General features: G+C 37.9%; 1 protein-coding gene across 1 annotated transcript; it reads left to right on the top strand.

Moving 5' to 3' along the window:
• The first annotated feature begins 6,609 nt into the window (after positions 1-6,609).
• GK2 (glycerol kinase 2) lies at positions 6,610-8,271 on the top strand. Its single transcript, XM_044224155.1, has one exon. It carries the CDS (start codon positions 6,610-6,612, stop codon positions 8,269-8,271), a length of 1,662 nt encoding a protein of 553 aa, XP_044080090.1.
• The last annotated feature ends 12,976 nt before the right edge of the window (positions 8,272-21,247 follow it).

A 21,247-nucleotide genomic window follows, 5' to 3' on the forward strand; every position in this document is an offset into this window, starting at 1 on the left:
CTAACTAGAATTAAAATAAAAACCTGAAACAAACAAAATAAATAAGGATTCTATTATATGACAACTGTAATTTTGTAAATAATGAGACAGAAATCTTGATATTCGAGTACCAGTAATGTGTTCCAGTTGTTAATTTACAGCGATCACAAGCAATGACTATGAGGATGTAGACAGCACACTGTCACAGTAGAAGGTGAGCAACCGTGGCTCTACTCATCACTTAGCAACAACACCCATTTTTCCAAGTTCAGTTTGACCTCCAGCCTCTGTACCTTCTTTTGTTAACATATATAAATAATACATGCGTGCACACACAAAAAGTGCAAGAGAACATTCCTACCACGTCGCTTGAACTTATTTGTCCTCTTGAAGAGTATGTGCAGGCATCTCACACATAATCCACTAGGAAAATGCGTGGCAGGAACACATCACTAACTAAAGGGAGATTCAGATGCCCATTACACATTCAAGAAAAGGTCACAGCCTCTGATTCTTTTCTCTGTCTGTGCTCTGCAGCCCACCCCGCCCCCCGCCATGTCTTTCACAGAAGGGTTTGCCCGCTCTGGGTCTTGTACAAGGGACATCACTGAAACAACTTTTCCTCTCCAGCATCTCCTTTCCTCTCTCCAGGTAAGAAGCTGTAGAGTAACATTGTGGATAATAGTGGATGGAATCAGAAAAGTCATTCATCCCATCTGCCTGAGAAGTTCTTTTGCTCACTTACTCAGCAACAATGAACCACAGCCAGGCTTTAAAATGAAACACTTTCCTCTCCCAGCCCTGCCACACACACACACACACACACACACACACAGAGAGAGAGAGAGAGAGAGAGAGAAAGAGAGAAAGATTTAATGTCTGTATTTTTTTTTCCAAAAAAGAAAAAGAAAAAGAAAAAAAAAATGGGTGTGGGCAAGAAAGAGCATCTTTCACATTCTGCATTTTCAGAGTAAGTATCCAATGCGACTTGCCATGATAACTAAATTTATTATTAACTGTGTATTTCATGATGTTAGTGACAATATGTTAATGTGATTTTTCACGTCCTCCTGCAGTGAACAGATGGCTCCTTTTACTTTACTTTCCACATCAAGTGTGATTATTTCTTGGTGCCAAAAGCCACCTGCCGCTCCTCGGTCTCCAGTCTAATTTTTTATGTTGGTAAAACACAGCAGGACTTGTTATCAGTTGGATGGCATCTTAATAAAAGGAGACATGCCAACATATTGACATCATGTTCAAGGGGAAACTTCAGCCCCTTCAAACCCTTAACCCCGTTCCCCTACCCCCTTTCAAAAAGTAAGGGAGAAAAAGAAAAAAAAAAAAAAAAGGGATGCAAAGACCCCACCAGTTTCAAGATGTTTGATTACAGTTGTTGGGCCTAGAGCCAAGATGCTGAGTTGGCCTCCCTTTGTTCCTAAACCCAAGCACCTCACTCAGGGCTCTGATCTTTCATCCTGTGTAATGATAATTAGCTGTAACATATTCCAAAGTCAAATGTAAGCAGGAATACATTAACATTGAGAACAGTGTCAGGGCAATTTTCACTGGGAAAATGACAAAGAACACACACACACACACAATCAAAAATTTCAAGAATCAAACATTCGTAAAATCACTTTCATAGCCGTGAATATTAAACTCATTCTCTTGTCCGTTATGAGTGCTTACCTAGAATGCCAAGGCCTCCTAATGTGGATTCCCACAGCTCCTGCTTAACAGAGAAAACATGAGTAATAAACCACGGTAGCTTGCTTTAATTTTTCCATTCTTTATTAGAACAAAGAGGGATACTACGTTCGGTGATTTGTGGTCCAAGAAGAGGTCTTCCAGGCAATTGGATGGCATGGCTCTCAACAGCTGGTCCAGCACATTTGGGAAACAGCATGTAGAAAAATGCGTCAGTGTTTTGAAGATTACCAACTGTGATGATGCATTGGTTATGACACAATCTCAAAAAATGTTACATTTCCTCGCCACAAACTATATAATCCAATACCCTTTCCAACAGGGCACAAACTCTCAAATTCAAGACTAAGATTAGTCCAAATTTGGTGAAACTGAAACTTTCAAAACTGATTCTAATTCTTTATAGGTTGGAAAGGGTAGCAGTATTCTCGAATGCTTGATACTCCTTGTTAAAACCTGAAGAGTAAAGCGTGCAGCTGGCTTTCTAGGATTTACAGTTTATAAAGGACAGAAGAAAATTCCTACAATAAAGCTACAAATATATTAATAAAAATGCTTCACACTTAACAGTTCTCTTGAGATGAACAACTTTAACTAGATTTTTCCACTACAGAATCTTTCAAATCAATATACACTTGGCAGTGACTCTTTTATTCCTTTTAACTGTCCCTCCAAACAAACAAAAGAACCTGTATGAAATAGATCTCTATTTCTGTTTTTTTTTTTTGCTACTTGACCAGCTTTTTATCTGCATAACATTTCCCCAATATTTTTTATAAAAATTTGCAAGCATACAGAAAAGGTGAAAGAACTTTACCACCAACACCATCAAATCTACCACATAGATTCTACAATTAACATTTTACTGTACTAACTTCATCATATATCTTCTCATTTATCCATCCCTTTATCTATTCATCAATCTCCTTATTACATTAGATTGTAAAGTGAATAACCAATAGCCCATCAAGCAATCAAAATTAAAGTTATCTTGACTTTATGACAATAAAATGAGGACCACATATAGTGGTATTCATTATCTCACTCAACAAATATTTCTTGAGTTTCTGCTTTGGGTCAGGCAAAGTACTGAAGATACAAAACTGAATAAAACAAGATATTTGTCCTCATTGAACTTATAATTTAGTGGGCTTGACAGGGGAAAAATAGTAATTAAGGGCATGGTTCTCTAAATATGATTCGCAAAGGAAGATATGTCAGTATAGGTGAATAAATTTAATTCAGACTGTTCTTAACTTAGAAGTTGCTAAAAGGGCAGGAAGAACATTTTATGTACTACTATATCGTTGCCTAAAATAGAGCCCACATATAGCAACCTCTCAAAACATTTGTCAAATTACTGAATGAATAAATACATTTTAAATCTGGCACTGTAATCATCATTTAAAAGATTTTGTATTAGGAAGTAATTAATCAAAGAGTAGCCTGAAAGGTAAATAAATAATAATAGAAAGTCAATTAGTTTAAAAACTCTAATTTTAACAATCTTATCTTTAAAAAAATAATAATAAATTAATTAATTAAAATAAAAAAAATCTGATTTGTGCCTGTGGGGGGGACTATTCTGAATAGCATGTCCACCATTAAAAGCATCTGCACTGTATAGAATATAATAAAAAGAAATAACAATTACCCTATGAAGTTGAATGTCTTCACAAATAAGATGGTGTCAATGATTATTCCAGAGGTGCTTATTTTAGAACATGTGGAAGTATTATAGACTAACAATGTAAAAATTTTGTGTTTTAAATTTTTTAAATGAAAAAATATTGGAATTAGTTTAAACTTCATTGTTAAAAAAAATAAAGCACTGTTGTCAACTTTGGTTAAATCCAACAATAGTTTGCAATTGCTCTACAAAAGTTAAATCAATCTGGGCAACTTTTCATTCTAAACTAAACTGAGACACTTATTATCTGATTATTTAGTGGCTACAATTTTGTAACCTAATTTTGTAAACTAATTTGTAAACCAGTTTTTTTATAAACTCAAACTGATGCCTTTGTAAATAAGTCACTTGTATTAAAGAAAAAATACTTAAAGTAAGCAGCTGTTTCTGCTCCTAGGTCCTGCTCCCATGCTTTAATAAAAACAGCTTTTTGCACCAAAAAACAACAAACAAACAAATGCTTATAGTATTCCTAGCCTTAAAAAATAATGAGATCAGGAATATTTGTCTGTATGTATTGGTGTGGCAGAGGACAAAAGATGTAGAGAAATAACCTTTGGTCAAATCTTTTTATTGTGTAGATTAATGTATACATATAATGTTTACTATGGCCAAATACTTGGGAAGAAAAAGAAACATTTTAAAAAGCTTAAAAATATATGTTTTTAGTGAATTCAAGCATAGTATGGTAAACTGGAATACTGGTTAGTGTTGTCTTCAAATTTCTGCTTAGAAAATCTCTGAATGAATTTTAAAATCTGAAAAAGATATGACCAGGAAAATCTATCATCTTCAGATGATTTCAATCTTCTAGTATTCAAATTAAGTCTGGTAATTAATTTTTCTCTTCTGACTTCAAAAAATTTCTTGAAGGGCTTACCTAAGTGGAAAATATGATCTAATTAAAATAGTAAAAAAACTGTTGATTTTTATGTTATTTTATAGCTTGTTCTGTTGGTTTCATTAGGGGTAAATGAGCTTTATACTTGAGATACCTTAAAACCAGAGTCTATGGCCTAATACTGAAAATTGCCATTTATTATTTAATAAATTTAAATTAGTGTGTAAATGAATATTTATTCACCAACTTTCCAATCAATCTGAAAATTTAAGCTTCATTCCAGTGGTCTTCTACTCTGGCCAAAATGGAGTAACAGAGTAAGTTTATCTACATTTATCACCTGAAACAATTTTTAAAAAGAAAAAAAAATGAAAGAGTTTACATAATTCAGAAATATTTAACAACAGTTCACAAGATGGTGGAGATCAGCCAATGAAGGGTAGTGATCCCTAATGGACAAAGAAAGAAGTGGCATGAGTATTCTGACTTCCTCAGCTTATTTCCTTGAGAGAGCGCTGAGGCTATAGCACTGGAAAGCCAAACCCAGGTGGAACCTGGTGAGTAAAAGCTGTGTGGTGAGGAGATGGAGCCGGGCATCTGAGCTCCCAGCAATGAAGGCATCTAGAGTGAGCAGGACATGGTATTGAAAAGAAAAGTGTCATACAAGAAGAGAGTTCTGGAAATCTTCAAAGGTGCTCCCTGAGAATTCAGTCAAGAATTGATCAGTGCATGTGTCTGAAGAAACTATCTGAACCTGGGGAAAGATGCCCATGAAAAGATTAAAGATAACACTGTCCAGCAAAGATAAACAGTGTTTGCCCAGGATTGGGAACAGAAATTATTCCCACTAGCCATTAAAACCACATTTTTCATGGGCCTTGAGTAGACTAAACAAAGGGCTCTCATCACTGTAAAGGAGAGTAATTAGCCACAGATTGAGCACTGTCCTTGTTCTAGCAGCAAGCCTTAAAGGCAAGACCCCAAAGAATCAAACTCTTTCCAACTAAATTAACTGCATCTCAAAGCAAAGCTCAGAGTTTATAGGAACACAAAATATCCAGCAATTCAACCAGGTAAAACTCACATTTGACTCTTAATAAAAAATGATCAGGCATGTAAAGGATCAGGGAAATAGAAGCCATAATGAAGAGACAAATTAGTCATAATGGAACAAGAATCAACACTGATGTTAGATTTAGCAGAAAATGTAACTAAAAGTTATCTTAACTCTTCCATGTATTCAAAACCCTCAGTAAATATTTTTAAAATTCTGATTGAATTTCTAGGGATGAAAACTACAATGTATGAGGTGAAAAATACAGTGGATTCTTAACAGCAGATTAGACACTGGAGAAGAAAAGATTAGTAAATTGAAGTCATAGCAATAGAAACTATCTAAAATGAATCATAGAAAAAAGAATGATACTGAGAGTTGGGACAACTCCAATATGTGTAAGTGGAGTCTCTAGTGCAGAGAAGAGAGAGAAAATAAAGCATGTTTGTAGAAATAATGGCCCAAGGTTTTCCAAATTTGATGAGATCTATAAACGCACAGACCTAAGTCACCCAATGTGCCCAGGCACAAGAAATAAGAAGAAAACCACACCAAATAACATCATTATGAAAGTGACCGAAACTACTGATACACAGAAAATCCAAAGGCAGTGAAAGGTAAGGAGACAGACACGTTAAAAACAAGGATGACAGCGAAGTCTGCGCCTGAAACAACACAAAACAGAAGGTGACGGAAGAACAGTTTCAAGGTTCTGAAATTTTTTTTTAAATGTAATTAAAATTAAATTGAATTAGATTAAAAAGGTAATTTGAGTTCTACATCAAAGAAAATAGCTTTAAATATTAAGGTGAAGTACTTTCCAGACGTTCTATAGTTGGGAGACTTTTCCCAGCAGACCCAGTTACAGGAAATGTGGGGGGGAACCTTACAGGCGGCAAGAAGGTGACACAGTGTGTACGAATCCTCAGGGCCAAATGAAGGGCACTGGTCACTCCTTACACAGGGAAATTCATGACCTTTTTGTTTCTAAATCCTCCTTGAAACGCAGAGCGGCTCGGGGCAGGGGGTGGCCTCTGCCGCAAGCGGGGGCGGCAGGTGCAGCGTGCAGCGCGGTTCAAGCGCAGACATTGCGCGGCCCGGCCTCCTGCTGGGCGCGGCCCCGGCCTCCTGCTGGGCGCGGGGCCCGGCCTCCTGCTGGGCGCGGGGCCCGGCCTCCTGCTGGGCGCGGGGCCCGGCCTCCTGCTGGGCGCGGGGCCCTGCTCCCCCCCCCCCCCGCCGCGCAGACGCTCCGACGCCTGCTGGGTCGCGCCCCTCCCCCGCAGCACCTGCATCACCTGGAAACGGCGCGGGAGCGCAGAGCGGCCGCCCGCCTCCATGGCAGCCCAGAAGAAAGCGGTTGTGGGGCCGTTGGTGGGGGCAGTGGTCCAAGGGACTAACTCCACTCGCTTTCTGGTTTTCAATTCAAAAACCGCGGATCTCCTTAGTCACCATCAAGTGGAGTTAACCCAAGAGTTCCCCAAAGAAGGATGGGTGGAGCAGGACCCCAAGGAGATTCTCCAGTCCGTCCACGAGTGCATCGACAGGACGTGCCAGAAGCTCGCCGAGCTGAGCGTGGACGTGTCCAACATCAAGGCTATCGGCGTCAGCAACCAGCGGGAGACCACGGTCATCTGGGACAAGCTGACCGGAGAGCCGCTCTACAACGCCGTGGTGTGGCTCGACCTCAGGACCCAGCCCACCGTCGAGAGCCTCAGCAAGAAAATCCCGGGCAATAACAACTTTGTCAAGTCCAAGACCGGCCTTCCCCTGAGCACCTACTTCAGCGCCGTGAAGCTGCGCTGGATTCTGGACAACGTGAGGCACGTCCAGAAGGCTGTGGAGGAGGGTCGAGCCCTTTTTGGAACCATTGATTCGTGGCTTATCTGGAGTCTGACGGGAGGAGTGAACGGAGGTGTCCACTGCACAGACGTCACAAACGCAAGCAGGACAATGCTTTTCAACATCCACTCTTTGGAATGGGATAAAGAGCTTTGTGACTTTTTTGAGATTCCAATGGACATTCTTCCAAATGTATGGAGTTCTTCTGAGATCTATGGCCTCATGAAAGCTGGGGCCTTGGAAGGTGTGCCTATATCTGGGTGCTTGGGGGACCAGTCCGCTGCCCTGGTCGGACAGATGTGCTTCCAAGAGGGACAAGCCAAAAACACCTATGGGACAGGCTGTTTCTTACTATACAATACAGGTCGTAAGTGTGTATTTTCTGAGCGTGGCCTTTTGACCACAGTGGCTTATAAACTAGGCAGAGACAAGCCAGTATGTTATGCACTGGAAGGTTCTGTTGCCATAGCAGGTGCTGTTATTCGCTGGTTAAGAGACAATCTTGGGATTATAGAGACCTCGGAAGAAATTGAAATACTTGCTAAAGACGTAGGTACTTCTTACGGCTGCTATTTTGTGCCAGCCTTTTCAGGGCTATACGGACCTTACTGGGAGCCTAGTGCAAGAGGAATCATCTGTGGCCTCACTCAGTTTACCAGCAAAAATCATATTGCTTTTGCTGCATTAGAATCTGTGTGTTTCCAAACCCGAGAGGTTTTGGATGCCATGAACCGTGACTGTGGAATTCCCCTCAGTCATTTGCAGGTCGATGGAGGGATGACCAACAACAAAATTCTGATGCAACTACAGGCAGACATTCTGCATATCCCGGTAATGAAGCCCGCTATGACCGAAACAACTGCCCTGGGAGCTGCCATGGCAGCGGGGGCTGCAGAGGGGGTCGGGGTGTGGAGCCTTAAACCCGAGGATTTGTCTGTCATCATTATGGAACGGTTTGAGCCACAGATCAAGGCGACAGAAAGTGAAATTCGTTATGCTACATGGAAGAAAGCGGTGATGAAGTCAATGGGTTGGGTCACAGCCGAGTCTGAAGGTAGTGATCCTGCTCTCTTCTCTAGTCTGCCCTTGGGCTTTTTTATAGTGGGTAGCATGATAATGTTAATTGGAGCAAGATACATCTCAGGGATACCATATTAATACCAAGATGGATTCCCAACATGTGAGCTGCTTACATTATGAAAAAATCCACCACGTCTGTCTCTTAATAAGATGATGTTATCATAGACTCAATTTTATGTATAAACCACTTGCTGCATGACTTATGGGAACCCCAAAAGTAGACCTGTGGCTTGAAATAAATAAATTACAGTAAAAAAATACAGTAGAAAATGTGGTATGTTTTTTAAAAGGTTGGTCCAGTCACTCTGGGAGCTAACCCCCTTTATTTTCATAAAATCCCACTCCGTGCCCTCTAAAATATACAATATTCAGATTCTATCTGTGCAATCTTTCATTAAATATTTTCTAATATTTGTGGATCAAGATTTGGTTCTCTGTGCTGCACACACTTGATTAAAAGGTGTAACTAACTTGCTAAAACTGAGGGACTTGTGGTTATTGTTGTTTTTAAAAACTCCCCAAATCATCTTTTGTATGCATTAGGGAGACCACAGTATCTTGCTGAATGTTTAATGGAAATATGAGTTCTGTTAGTATTCTCATAGCTTAGATATTGCCCTGGAAAATATTTGCCAAATTAAAAATTTTCAGACATTTTGCATGACCTCACTGATTATACTGATTTCCTATGTAGATCTTCTAAGTAGAGGACTTTTCATTTTTAAAAAATGTCTCCATTTTATTTGCTTTACTTGGCATGTATAACATTTTTATATACTTCATATGGAGTAACCCAGTTATAAATTAAATGTATAAGAAATGTAGTATTAAATGTACCATTACATACATAAATATGTTAGGATAAACATTTGTATACAATTTGGGGCAGTGATGATGCATTTACCAGGAAAAACTTTTTCTTAAAGACACAGTATTTAAAATTTAAGTATGTTTTATCATGACAGACAAAGAAGCATTTATGATTTCAACTATATTTCTTACACCTTACCTTTTTATTTAATTGCCTCAGCTGGATATATGCTGAAGAAAAAAAACTGTGGAATACTATGGTAAATGTTATTTTTAAACAAAAATTTTGTTTTGTTTGACTGCTAAACAAAAATAATATTATAGGGACGCCTGGGTGGCTCAGTTGGTTAAGCAGCTGCCTTCGGCTCATGATCCCAGCGTCCTCGGATTGAGTCCCACATCAGGCTCCTTGCTCCGCAGGGAGCCTGCTTCTCCCTCTGCCTTTAGCCTGCCACTCTGTCTGCCTGTGCTTGCGCTCTGTCTCTCTCTCTCTCTAACAAATAAATAAAATCTTTAAAAAAATATTATAATATAGATTTTAAACATATGTTAAAGAAAACAAAAATAGCAACAAAATTGGAAGTAGAAAAATGGCAGTGTAATATTGTAAGGTTCACATGCTATGTGGGAAGTGGTACAACAGCATTTAAAGTTATATGAAGTTATATTGATAATTAAAGATGTACATTCTACATCCTAAAATAATACAACAAAGAGGTATAATTAATAAGTAAATCAAACACATAAGCTAGAACTATAAAAATATTCAGTTGATCCAAAAGAAGGCAGAAAAGAGATGAAAAGGGAAAAAATAGATAATAGAAAACAGTAGAAGGAAAATATATTTAAACCTAGCCATACAGATAAGCATGTTAATATAAATAGTATAAGTATATCAATTTTAAAAGATTATCATATTAGATACAAAAGAAAGACTCAAATATACACTGCTTCCAAGAAACACACGTTAGATATAAAGAAAAAATAGTTAAAAAGAAACAGGATGAAAAAAAAATGCTGCTAACCAAAGCAGTAACTTTATTAATATCAGAGAGTAATGAATCAGTGCAATTAGAAAGTCCAGTGTACTTCAGTATATTAACAAAGAAATATCACATGAGACACAACGATCCACTTATTAGAATGCCTAAAATTGAAAAGATAACCACAGCAAGTGTTGGTAAAGATATAAAAGCCTGAATTTCTCATATGAGTCTGCTAGAGATGTAAAATGGTGCAAATATTTTAGAAAATAGTTTAACAGTTTTTTAAATTAAATATATATCTATCATATTATCCTAGGTATTTACCCAGAAGACATTAAAACATATGTTCATACAAAGATTTGTCCGTATTCCTTTACTTGTTACAGCCAAAAACTAGGCACAACTCAAGTGTCCACCAACAGGTGAATGAATAGGTAAACCATGGTATATCCACACAATGGGATACTACACAGCAACTCTTCATACACACTATATAATATGGATGAATTTCAAAATAATTACGCTGAGTGAAATAAGCCAGACCAAAAAAAAAAAAAAAAGTATATACATAGTGTTTGATTCCATTTATATACAATTCTAGAAAATGCAAACTATCGTATAATGACAGAAAGCAGGTCAGTGGCTGCCTAGGAAGTGGGGGACGAGGAGTTGGCAGGAAGGTGTATGAAGCATGATTACAAAGGGGCACAAAGAAAATCTGTGTAGTGGGGAGTTGGATATGTTCATTAGATTAATTATGGTGATGGTTTCAAGGGTGAATATATATGTCAAAATTAATCAAATTGAACACTTTATGTGCAATTTTTACATGTCAATTATAACTCAATAAAACATTTAAAAAGAGAAAAAATTATCTTCAAATTCTGAAGAAATATAATCAAAGTTTGTTCAAGTAAGTTAATCTTTGTTCTTCTCTACTATGCATACTGCTGTAGCCTCCCTGATTCTACAGTCTGTTAGCATGGGGTGTGCCGGTTTCTATCTCTAGAAACCGGTGAGATTTAGAAGGTCTGTGAGCTTTATTCGAAGTCATTTGTGTGATTAGTACATGGAGAAGTACATGATAATGTCTAATGTCATTTAAAACAAATTAATTTCCCATTTCATTTATCTGGCCATAATTCTCAGTCTGGGACACATTGCAAATGACCTTATAAAGAGACACAAACAAAAATATCATAATAAAATAGGGCTAAAAGTTCTCAAATTTAGTATCTCATTCTCACCTTTTTCAATATTATAATCCTGTGATGATCGGCTTTCCACTTTTTGTATCTTTGCCTTTATAAGTCTCATTTTTATAACGTATATGATATTGGTAAATTACAGTATTCTGCCCCAAGGCTATCAAGGAGCTTCTGTATATCCTATTATGAAATTAGCTAATTAATAATTTCTCTATATTGCTACTCAGCACAACTACGTAGTTAAACTATAATGATCAGTTCTCCTTGCATGTATGTTACGAAACAGCAAGTCGTCATTTAATGTCAGGCATACGTGGGAGCGAGAGAACATGAGTTCAAACACGAACCAGGAGAATGAAAAGAATTTAATTCTAATACTATTTTCCAAAGATTACAGTTTGTGAGTTACAGTAAGTCATACAGGTCAGAGGTATAGAGTAAGACTGGAGAAAGAAAAAAAGAAATAAAGAAGGCATGAACGGAAAGGAACGTTAAAGGTTTCCAAAGAGGAACGAGCTGTACTATTAAATCTAATTCTAAACACCCTGTGTAGCATCCATGCAGAAGCACACTGAACTGCTAAATCGTTTTTAGCTTAGCTCCAAGAGTAGCAACCATATACACCAGACTTAGAAGCATAAGCAACTTTCTCTCTTCGCCCCGTAGAGGCTTCTAAATTATTATCTCTTTGTGCCAAATTTCTGGTGCTTATATTATCACTTTGATATAAAGATCCATAATCTTACAGGAAAGCTATGGTTTCCCTCACTGGTAAGACCTGGTTCTCAACGTGTTAAGTGTAGATGCTACATTAAACAATCCCCATTTAGGTGGGACACTATGCACCAACTCTATGACCGTTAGGTATGGAAAATTTGTTTCCATGCCCTTTTTTTTAATCATGTGAACTAATAAGGTCCCCTAGTGTAATCTTCCAGTGAAGTCTAGAGTAAATACAATATAATCTCAGCCAGTCACCTACTTTAACCTGCCACTAAAATGACAGCTCTCTAGTCTATTCTGACTGTTTCAATCAAAACAAAATGAATAAACTTAATAAACTTAATGTTTAAATGTTCCCAGAGTTTCCATCAACAACCTTTACAGCCCAATTTATTTGAGCCTTGGAGAAATTGCATGTGATCCTTGTTCTCTATGTGTTTAGCATACATTACAGTTCATTATCATTTTAGCCCTCAACAAACTGATTTATTTTACAAAAAAAAGAAAAAAAGAAAAGAAGACTTTGACCTTTGGTGGGGAAAAAAAGTGCAAAGTGGTAAGACTATGTTAATCTTTTACTTAGCTATGAAATTCATTTTATCGTAAACTGTCCACAAATCTTTCTTATATTCAGTTATTAAAATGTGTTTTTCAAGTGTCATAGGAAATCTGAGTTTGGAAAACATTTACAAAGCCGAAATTAGTACAAAGACTACATATGTCTAGACTAGTAGCTTCAAAAATGAGGTAGCAATACCAGGACAAAAATGTTCCAGGGATCACAAACAAGGATAACAGGTGGGTCTGGGTTTTCTCTGAACTGAGGTAGGGGTACTGTCTGACTGCACCTTCCTGTTGCCACCTTCATGTGGATTTAGCTAAGTGAGTAGATCAGAGGATGGGAAGACATCTTGGGGCAGGAAGGTTCTCTCTCTCTGGTTATACCTTTTTGTCTGGCCTCAAGTGTACTTCACCAAATAAACTAATCACTTCTCCCTAACTCTATTTCAGTAGGCCATGGGTGACTAGTAACAGCTCAATTTCACAGTCAAGAACATTGAGGAAAAAAGAAAACAAGAAAATCACCTTTCTGATGCAAAAAAAAGATACAGTTTTAAATTTTAAGAGAAGATTCATGTGGGGAATATGATTCCTTACATAGAATTAAGTGTTTTTGAAAAAGAAACTCCAAGATGACTTTGACAATGTCAGAAGAGCCTGGAGTTGGGAAAGGGCTTGAGAGACCGTCTAGTCCAACGTCGTCTCCTACAAAGAAGTGAAGCCTGTAAATCATAAATATGTCGGGAGTAAGATTAAAATCTAAGCTTTTATATTTTAATGTTCCTTTAGCTTCACTCAACTGATAGAGCTTTTCTTGGACTTTGTCTAAGAGTCTGACAACTCTGACTTTTAACAAGATGCATTTTACTTTGACAAGCAAAGGGGATAATTTGTGACTTTTTTATGAAAGAGTTATGTCTTGGCCAACAAATAGTTCGGTGCACACTCACACACTCATACATGCAAACAATTTTTATCACCGCTTAAACGAGGCCCACCTAGGAGATTCTGAATGACAATAAAACCATTTTCTATTCTCCAGTGATTTTGTATTCCTGAAAAATACAAAGTTTATAGACTCTTTGGGGAGACATTTCCTTAGTCATGAAGCACAACAGAAATTTAGGGGTGCGCTGGAAGCTACACCACTCTTTTCTAGATACGACTCTTGCTACTCACCTCCGTAACAATGGCGTCCTTTCAGACTTACTCAGTGGGTGGGAGAGAGACGCATTTCTTTCCCTCCTCTTCTTCCTTCCATTCTTTGTCCTCCTCTTTGTCTTTTTCTTTTTCTTGAAACAGATCCACTGAGTCATATCATATGGTATTTACTACTCATATTCACAAACATCAAAAGGACGGCAGTCTGTTTAATATCCCGCAGATGAACATGCGCTGAAAAGTGGCATTGGCAATGGGGCACTCGCTGCCCACTGGGCACCAAGCAGCGATGTGCTAAAGATCTGGCGAGTTGTTCCATAGAGAAGAATGACATTCATTGCAATTGTATCAAAAACAAATTATGTACCAAATGTTTGCTACAATAAGTACTTGGGCGATCATCTATCTATCTTTCATTCATCCCCTCACAGCTTCCGTGCTGTAGCTCTCCACTGCCAATACTTGGCCTCTTTATAGGTATGTTCCTCTCCCGTTGCCTTGTGTGACTTCACTAGAGTGTCACCTACTTATATCAGCCCCAGTGTATATAATGAGAGTCCTGCTATGCCTAAAAATAGAAGAATGTGGACAAAAAACTGTTTAAATCTTATACAAAACACTTTCTGTAGCATCTCATGTCGTCTCATTTTTGTCATGCAAATGACAGATACCATTGGAAAACGGGGGCATTTACTTCTCACTTTCCAGATATAAAGACTGCTGCAAGAAGATAACCCAAAACTTAGAAAAACAGAACTTCAAATTTAAAACAGATTTCTAGTGGATTTCAGCTAGAAATTAGAGATTTTATATGTCAGGCCCTTTATTTCAAATACTTAGAAGCCAGGGTCCAAAGGAGAGGATGGACCAAGGTCTAAGATCTAGTTTGTTCCTGAAATGCTGGGATTAGAACCTAGAGGAACTCTATTCTATACCATACACCAAATTTTCTTTGAGGATTTCAATTTTAAGGATAATATTTTAGATATTTAGTGGGAGTATGGGATTTTTCTCCTCCACATTCAAAATCTTTTAGCCCCAGGTAAGGGTTTTAGGGGAACTGAATATAAAATGTCTGTTCTCCAAAGCTACATTTGTATAATGACTATATTATACCCCTGGAACTAATGTAACATTGTGTGTCAGCAATACTTGAATTAGAAAAGAAAAGAAAAGAAAAATGTTTACAAAATATAAGACAAAATTAAAAATTGGGGAATAAAGAAAATAAGCTTTAAATATGTACATCAATGATAATTGTTCTATTCAGTTTAACAGTTTAACTGGAAAACAAAATGTCTCTTCTCTGTTTCTTCCCCTTCATTCACTCCTTCAGTTTAGACATCACCATTGTCTCCTGACAATGGTCCTTGATATACTATAGTAGCCTAACTTCTCCTGTCCCAAGTCTCAGTTCTATCTACATTTCCACCATGGTTCCCCTCCCTTCCAGCTCCATCCCCTTCCATCTCTGTCTTTCTCTGACTTTACATTATTTCACTCATTCATCCATTCATTGCCAGCACTGCAGATCTGGCTTGAAAAGTACTCCCCACCCTGCCCAAGGGAGTCCTGCAGTTTTCTCTCCATGTAGAAGCTTATAGGCCTTTTGGCTGTAGGAGCTGTTCAGAGGCATGGTGGAGAAAGGAGGTGCCTATCTCCAGGTCCCCAATCCCTCAAAGCCCTCTTAGTTGTTCCTATGAACATTTCTTGAGCATCCTCCCCTAGTCATTGCTCATGATGGGAGTGTTTATGGGCGCTGACCTTTTGATGTTGCCACATATGTTCTTAATAATTGCAGATATGGACAGTCAAGGCAATAATTTGAACCTCCTGGTGTTCTCAGGGTCTGCTCGACCTTGTTCATTGGCTGCTCATAACTGATTCTCAGCCTTTTTCCTTTTGTCATCTCCATGATGAGTCTTTTCCCGACATTTGAATCCTTTCATTCCAGAGGCGTCCTGGTGGTTCTGATGAGGGGCAGAAGGAGGGTTCTCCTTCTCACTGGGTGTGTGGGTGGACCAGACTCTGGGCCAGTGCCAGAGTCTGTCTGGAACTCCAAGCCCTCAGCTGGGTGCCTCCTGGTAGCTCTTAGCCTGTGATGTGGTGACTTCTGCAGCCAACAGGGTTACTTGGGCACTGACTCATGGTCTCAGCCCAGAAACATCCCAGTTCTTTCTTGAAAACAGACATTTGATCATTTTATGTTACAGATTTAAAGTTTGGGCTAATTTCACCATTTCACAGATAAGCTAATTGGCTTAACATTTCAGTTCCACTTATGTGTAGTTAGCTTTGGCCTATTCTTTTATTTTTAAGTAAGATTTTTATTTATTTATCTGAGAGAGAGAATGCAAGCACAAGCAAGGGAGGGGCAGAGGGAGAGGGAGAAGCAGGCTCTCCACTGAGCAGGGAGCCCGATGCACGGCTGGGTTCCCATGACCTGAGCCGAAGGCAGAGGCTTAACCAACCATTAACTATGAACTATTAACCATTAACTATTCTTCTAGGTCCACTCCACCCACTGTCCCACCAGCAACCTGGCCTCCAGGTTGCCTGGTCCTCTCAGCAAATATCTGACCACCTGATGATTTCTTAGTGGAGCTCAACTCCCATGACGGAAAGTCCTGTGATCTTTCCACTCGCCATGTAGCTAGCTCTTCCTGGAAGTTGTGAGATTAAAGAGAAGTCACGTTTTCTGGGGAGTCAAAATTAGAAACATAAAATGAGACTTTGTTGATGGTATTTTCCCTTTCACAGGATAAATATTCTTTCATCCTAAAAAGGAAATGTTATCTTCGTTATTTAGAGATGAATAAGTGGGATTCTTGAAAAGATTTAAAGATTTGTAAAGTTTGACCACTAACCTGTTTTAGAAATCAGCTATTGCGTTACAGTTTTCCAAAAACCTTCTCAATGCAAAGTTACTTCAGTTTTTAATATTTCTCACTCTTTGTGTTGCTCCTCATTAATTATTTACACTTAGCCCTACTACATTATTCTAAAGATAACTCTAACCACAAGTCTAATTAATCAAATATTTTTATTTTTTTAAAAAAGGTTTTTGCATCTGGTCCACAGTGTTCACAATGCCCACCATTTATTCCAAAATCAGGATTTGTTTTTCTTGTATCTTTCTCTTCTGATTAGATTGATGCTCATAGAAGTATAGAGTACTCAATTCATTTATGAGTTTCCTTTTCTAGTCTTCAGTTTCTCACCAATCATGCTAGAAGCTTTTGAAGAAAGAGGGTTTATCCTCATAGTAAAAATCTCATAAAAATCAAATTGCCAGCCTTACTCTGGGTATATAATTCAGCTTATCAATGAATCAATCCATAATATTCATTAAGTTCTCCCTATGTGAGTCACCATGGGAAATATAAAAGTGCCGACTCCATGGTGCCTGCCTTCTAAGACTTTATAATCTAGCAGGGACAATGCGTCGTCTACATAAATGTCCTTGAAGTTAGCCAGGATTTGAAAAGTGCTGGTGAGTGAATGAATGAAAGAATGCATGTGTCAGTGAGTGGATTTCATATGCAGGAAGTAAAATAGACATAAAGGACACGAGTAATAAGATTTAGAAGAAAAATATTATAATGGCAGAATGAGACTCCTAAGATGTGAACCAGATTTCTAAGATGGATAGGATATCAATTGATAAAGTTGGGGAGATGAGAACAAAATTAGCTCTAGGAAATGATACGATCAACAGCCTCAGAGACAAGTTTCATCCTTTAAGCTTATGAGCTTAAACAGACCAGAGGATGTTGGAAAGAAGTGGGTAATAAAAATTGGAGCCGGTTGCCTCTTTGTTTTTTTTTTTTTTTTTATGACAGTACAGACAAAAGGTTGATATCCAGGATCTATAATGAACTCCTCAAACTCAACACACACGAAACAGGCAAACACATCAAAAAATGGGCAGAAGATATGAACAGACACTTCTCCAATCAAGCTAATGTGTGTAGAGTGCTGGGGTAGTACCCGCTCTTATCACTGCCATTACTGTAAAGACAGAAGAGCGGGGATTCTTCACTTTCTATAATCGTAAAATGGAATCTCAAAAGAGTCACTAAAAAAGGCAAAGAATCACCACAGACTGGTACAGTTTTAATTATTGTATTATAAGCATGGCTTATTGAATAAGGTATTATTGGTAACCTAGATGATAGTTCTGTGTATCCTTTGCTTTGATTAAGAGGGTGTAGAAAGTATAACTAAAAAGAGTGGAAGGAGAATGTTAATGATCTTTTTACTGGACTATAGATACACATTTTAAAAACATTCTTACACTGGATTTGATGAAGATTTCTTGGATATAATACCAAAAGCACAGGCAACAGAAGAAAAATTGATTGATTGGGGTTTCTCAAAAGTAAAACAATGAACAACAGAGGACACTATTAAGAGAGTGAAAAGGCAATGCATAGAATGAAAGAAAATATTTGCAAATAATACATGATAAGGAATTAATATCTACAACACATAAATAAATGCTGCTACTCAGTAACCAACAACAAAAAATCAACCGAATCAAAAAATGGGGTTTAGGGCGCCTGGGTGGCTCAGTGGGTTCAGCCTCTGCCTTCGGCTCAGGTCATGATCTCAGGATCCTGGGATCGAGTCCCACATCGGGCTCTCTGCTCAGCAAGGAGCCTGCTTCCCCCCCCCCTCTTTCTGCCTCTCTGCCTACTTGTGATCTCTGTCTGTCAAATAAAGAAATAAAATCTTTTTAAAAAATGGGTTTAATAGATATTTCTCCATAGAATATATACAAAGGCCAATAAGCACATGGAAAGATATTCAACATCACTGGTCATTAATGAAATGAAAATCAAAGCCACAAAAAGATACCATTTCATATCAATTAGGATGGCTATTATCAAAAGAAGGAAAATTAAGAAAAACAGAAAGGAACCCACAAAGAAAGAAGTGAGGGTGGGCGGGAAAGGAAGGAAAGGAAAGGAAAAGAAAGGGGGGGTGTTGGCAAAGATGTAAAGAAATTAGGACTCATGCACTGCTGGTGGGAATGCAAAACGGTGCAGCTGCTATGAAAGGCAATTGCCACTTCTAGGTATATACCCTAAAGAATTGAAAGCAGAGACTCAAACCGATATGTATACACCAATGTTCATAGCAGCAATAGTCACAGCAGTCAAAAGGTAGAAATAGTCCAAATGCCCATTGAGAGATAAATGAGGGAACAAGATATGGCATGTATAATTAGTAGAATATTATTGAACTATAAAAAGGGATGAAATTCTGAAACATGCTACAATATGGCTGAACCCTAAGATATCACACTAAGTGAGATACGTTAGAGACAAATAATGTATGACTCTACTTACAAGGTACTAGAATACTCAAATACCTAGACAGAGTAGAACAGTGGTTACCACGGGCTGGGGAAAGGGAGTAATGAATAGTTATTGTTTAACGGATACATAGTTTCAGATTGGGATGATGAAAAAGTTCTGGAGTTGGGCAGTAGTGACGGTTGTACAATAACGTAAATGTACTTAATGCCACTGAATTGTCCACTTAAAAATGGTTAACATGGTAACTTTTATGTTATGTATATTTTACAATTTAAAAAATTAGTCCACATGAAACCCTTTCACTACTTTTATATCATATTGGGATACTTGTTTTAGTGAATTCATATTAAAATTTCATTGATTATGAGTAATCAGAAAACAAAAGAGGAAGATTGAATGATCCATGATAGAATTCTCATTAAAATGTCCCAAAAGAGGGGCACTAAGATGACTCAGTTGGTCAAGCATCCAAGTCTGGATTTTGGCTCAGGTCACAGGTTTGTGGGATTGAGCTTCCCATCGGGCTCTGCACTGGGCATGGAGCCGGATGAAGATTTCCTCCCACTCCTCTGCCCCTCTCCCCTTCTCTTCCTCTCTGAAAAAAAAAAATCCCAAAAGAAGTCTTAAGACATAGGGTTTATCTTGCTCGTTCAACTATTCCTGTCTGCTTTTCAAGGTATCCTAATAACTAAGAGCTTACATTTTATGTGCTGACATAGACTCTCTAAAATTGGTTACTTTGTTTGCCTTGTTATCTTATTTGGAAGTTGTTTCAGATTTCAGTATTCTTTGCATAATAAACCTGCAATAATATGCATTTTAGTTTCCAGAATCTTTAAGATTCTGCAGAGGGGTCTTTCACACCGAGATCCGTAAGTCCTTCCCCTGACTCTTTTCTCCTCCCTTTCTCACATCTCCTGAACAAAATGGGCATGACCCCAGGTTGGCTCTGAAATTTCTGCTTTGTAAAGCTATCCATCTGTTCCTTACACTGTCTTCCTAGTCATATCTGACTGGGTTTGGTATGCCCAAATACATTTCTGTTACTGTCAACAACATAGAGCCAAGAACCCTTTGGACACGTAAACTGTACTACAAGCTATTGCCTTATGTGTCCGCAAAATAATTGCCCTTGCCTGAATCTGGAACCTTTATCACCAGAGAGAATGTGAAATAGTTAGCAGGAAAGCATGTATTTGGTATTAGACTTGCTATCAAAATGAATTTTAAAGATGAGTATTAAGTAACAGAAATCAAAACGTGCCAAATGTCCAAAATTTGTGGCATTTTAAACCTGTTTGTTCTTAATGGGTTAGTTTTTTAGAGATTAGGTTTCCTGAATGTTTTTAACAGAATATATAAACTAAATGGAAAGGTATAATTCCTGTCTATTCTCTTCTGGGGTAAAATCATGGTACTAATTAAAAATGCAGCAGAAAAATTTGTTGAGCTGGATGTCCTTTGATTTTTGGTTTTGTTTTTTTGTTTTGTTTTGTTTTGTTTTTTAATGAATACGCATGAACATGAATGTTATTGTTTCCATTCCCAGGGATTTTCTGGTCCGTCTTGAAGTATAACTTGATTCTGAGTTGCTACCACTGAATAAAGAAGTTTAGAAGTACATTATTTCATAGGTCTTCTATTTTCATAAAGAGAAAATTTCACAGGTTTTCTAAAAAAATCCATATAACTGCAGGATAGAAAACCTGTGTGCTTTGACATCACTACATTCATTCTTCCAGTTGTCTTTTACTGTAAATGTCCTGTATATGCCCAGTATTGTGTCAGCTAGGCGATGGGCATCCAGAGATGAGTTCGACACTTTATCTTTGAAGAATGTACTCTTTCATGGTGTGAACAAACAAATGTGCAAATGTGATAGCTGTTTTCCCCTGACTACATCATACTGGGGATAAAATTAAAGGTAGGATCATAATAAGTGTTATTTCTTAAAGGTGTTTCATAAAACGCCATCTCTCCAAGCTCTTAGGCTCTCATCATTGAGAGCTGCTCTAACCTTCACACTGAGGTCACTACCTTAGAACAAAAACAATGAGGAGCATCTTATTCATAAGAATGCCATTTTCTTTCCTCACTGTTCTTTACACTGTCCTGCCTGTGCCCTTCCTCTGTCAGCAAGCAGTCCCACCAGCATCTGGGACTGGAACAGCCACGAGGTTTCTTTCCCTTCTATACACAAAGAACGTCTAAAAACATCCATGCTGGAGCCCCATCATCAGGAATTTTGATTTAATTGGTTAACTTTAGTGTTGTTATTGTT

This window comes from Neovison vison, chromosome 11 (assembly GCF_020171115.1).
Source record: "Neovison vison isolate M4711 chromosome 11, ASM_NN_V1, whole genome shotgun sequence".
NCBI lineage: Eukaryota > Metazoa > Chordata > Mammalia > Carnivora > Mustelidae > Neogale > Neogale vison.

Excerpts from the sequence above, each read along its gene's own strand:
- GK2 (XM_044224155.1), top strand. The coding sequence starts at position 6,610 with ATGGCAGCCCAGAAGAAAGCGGTTGTGGGGCCGTTGGTGGGGGCAGTG.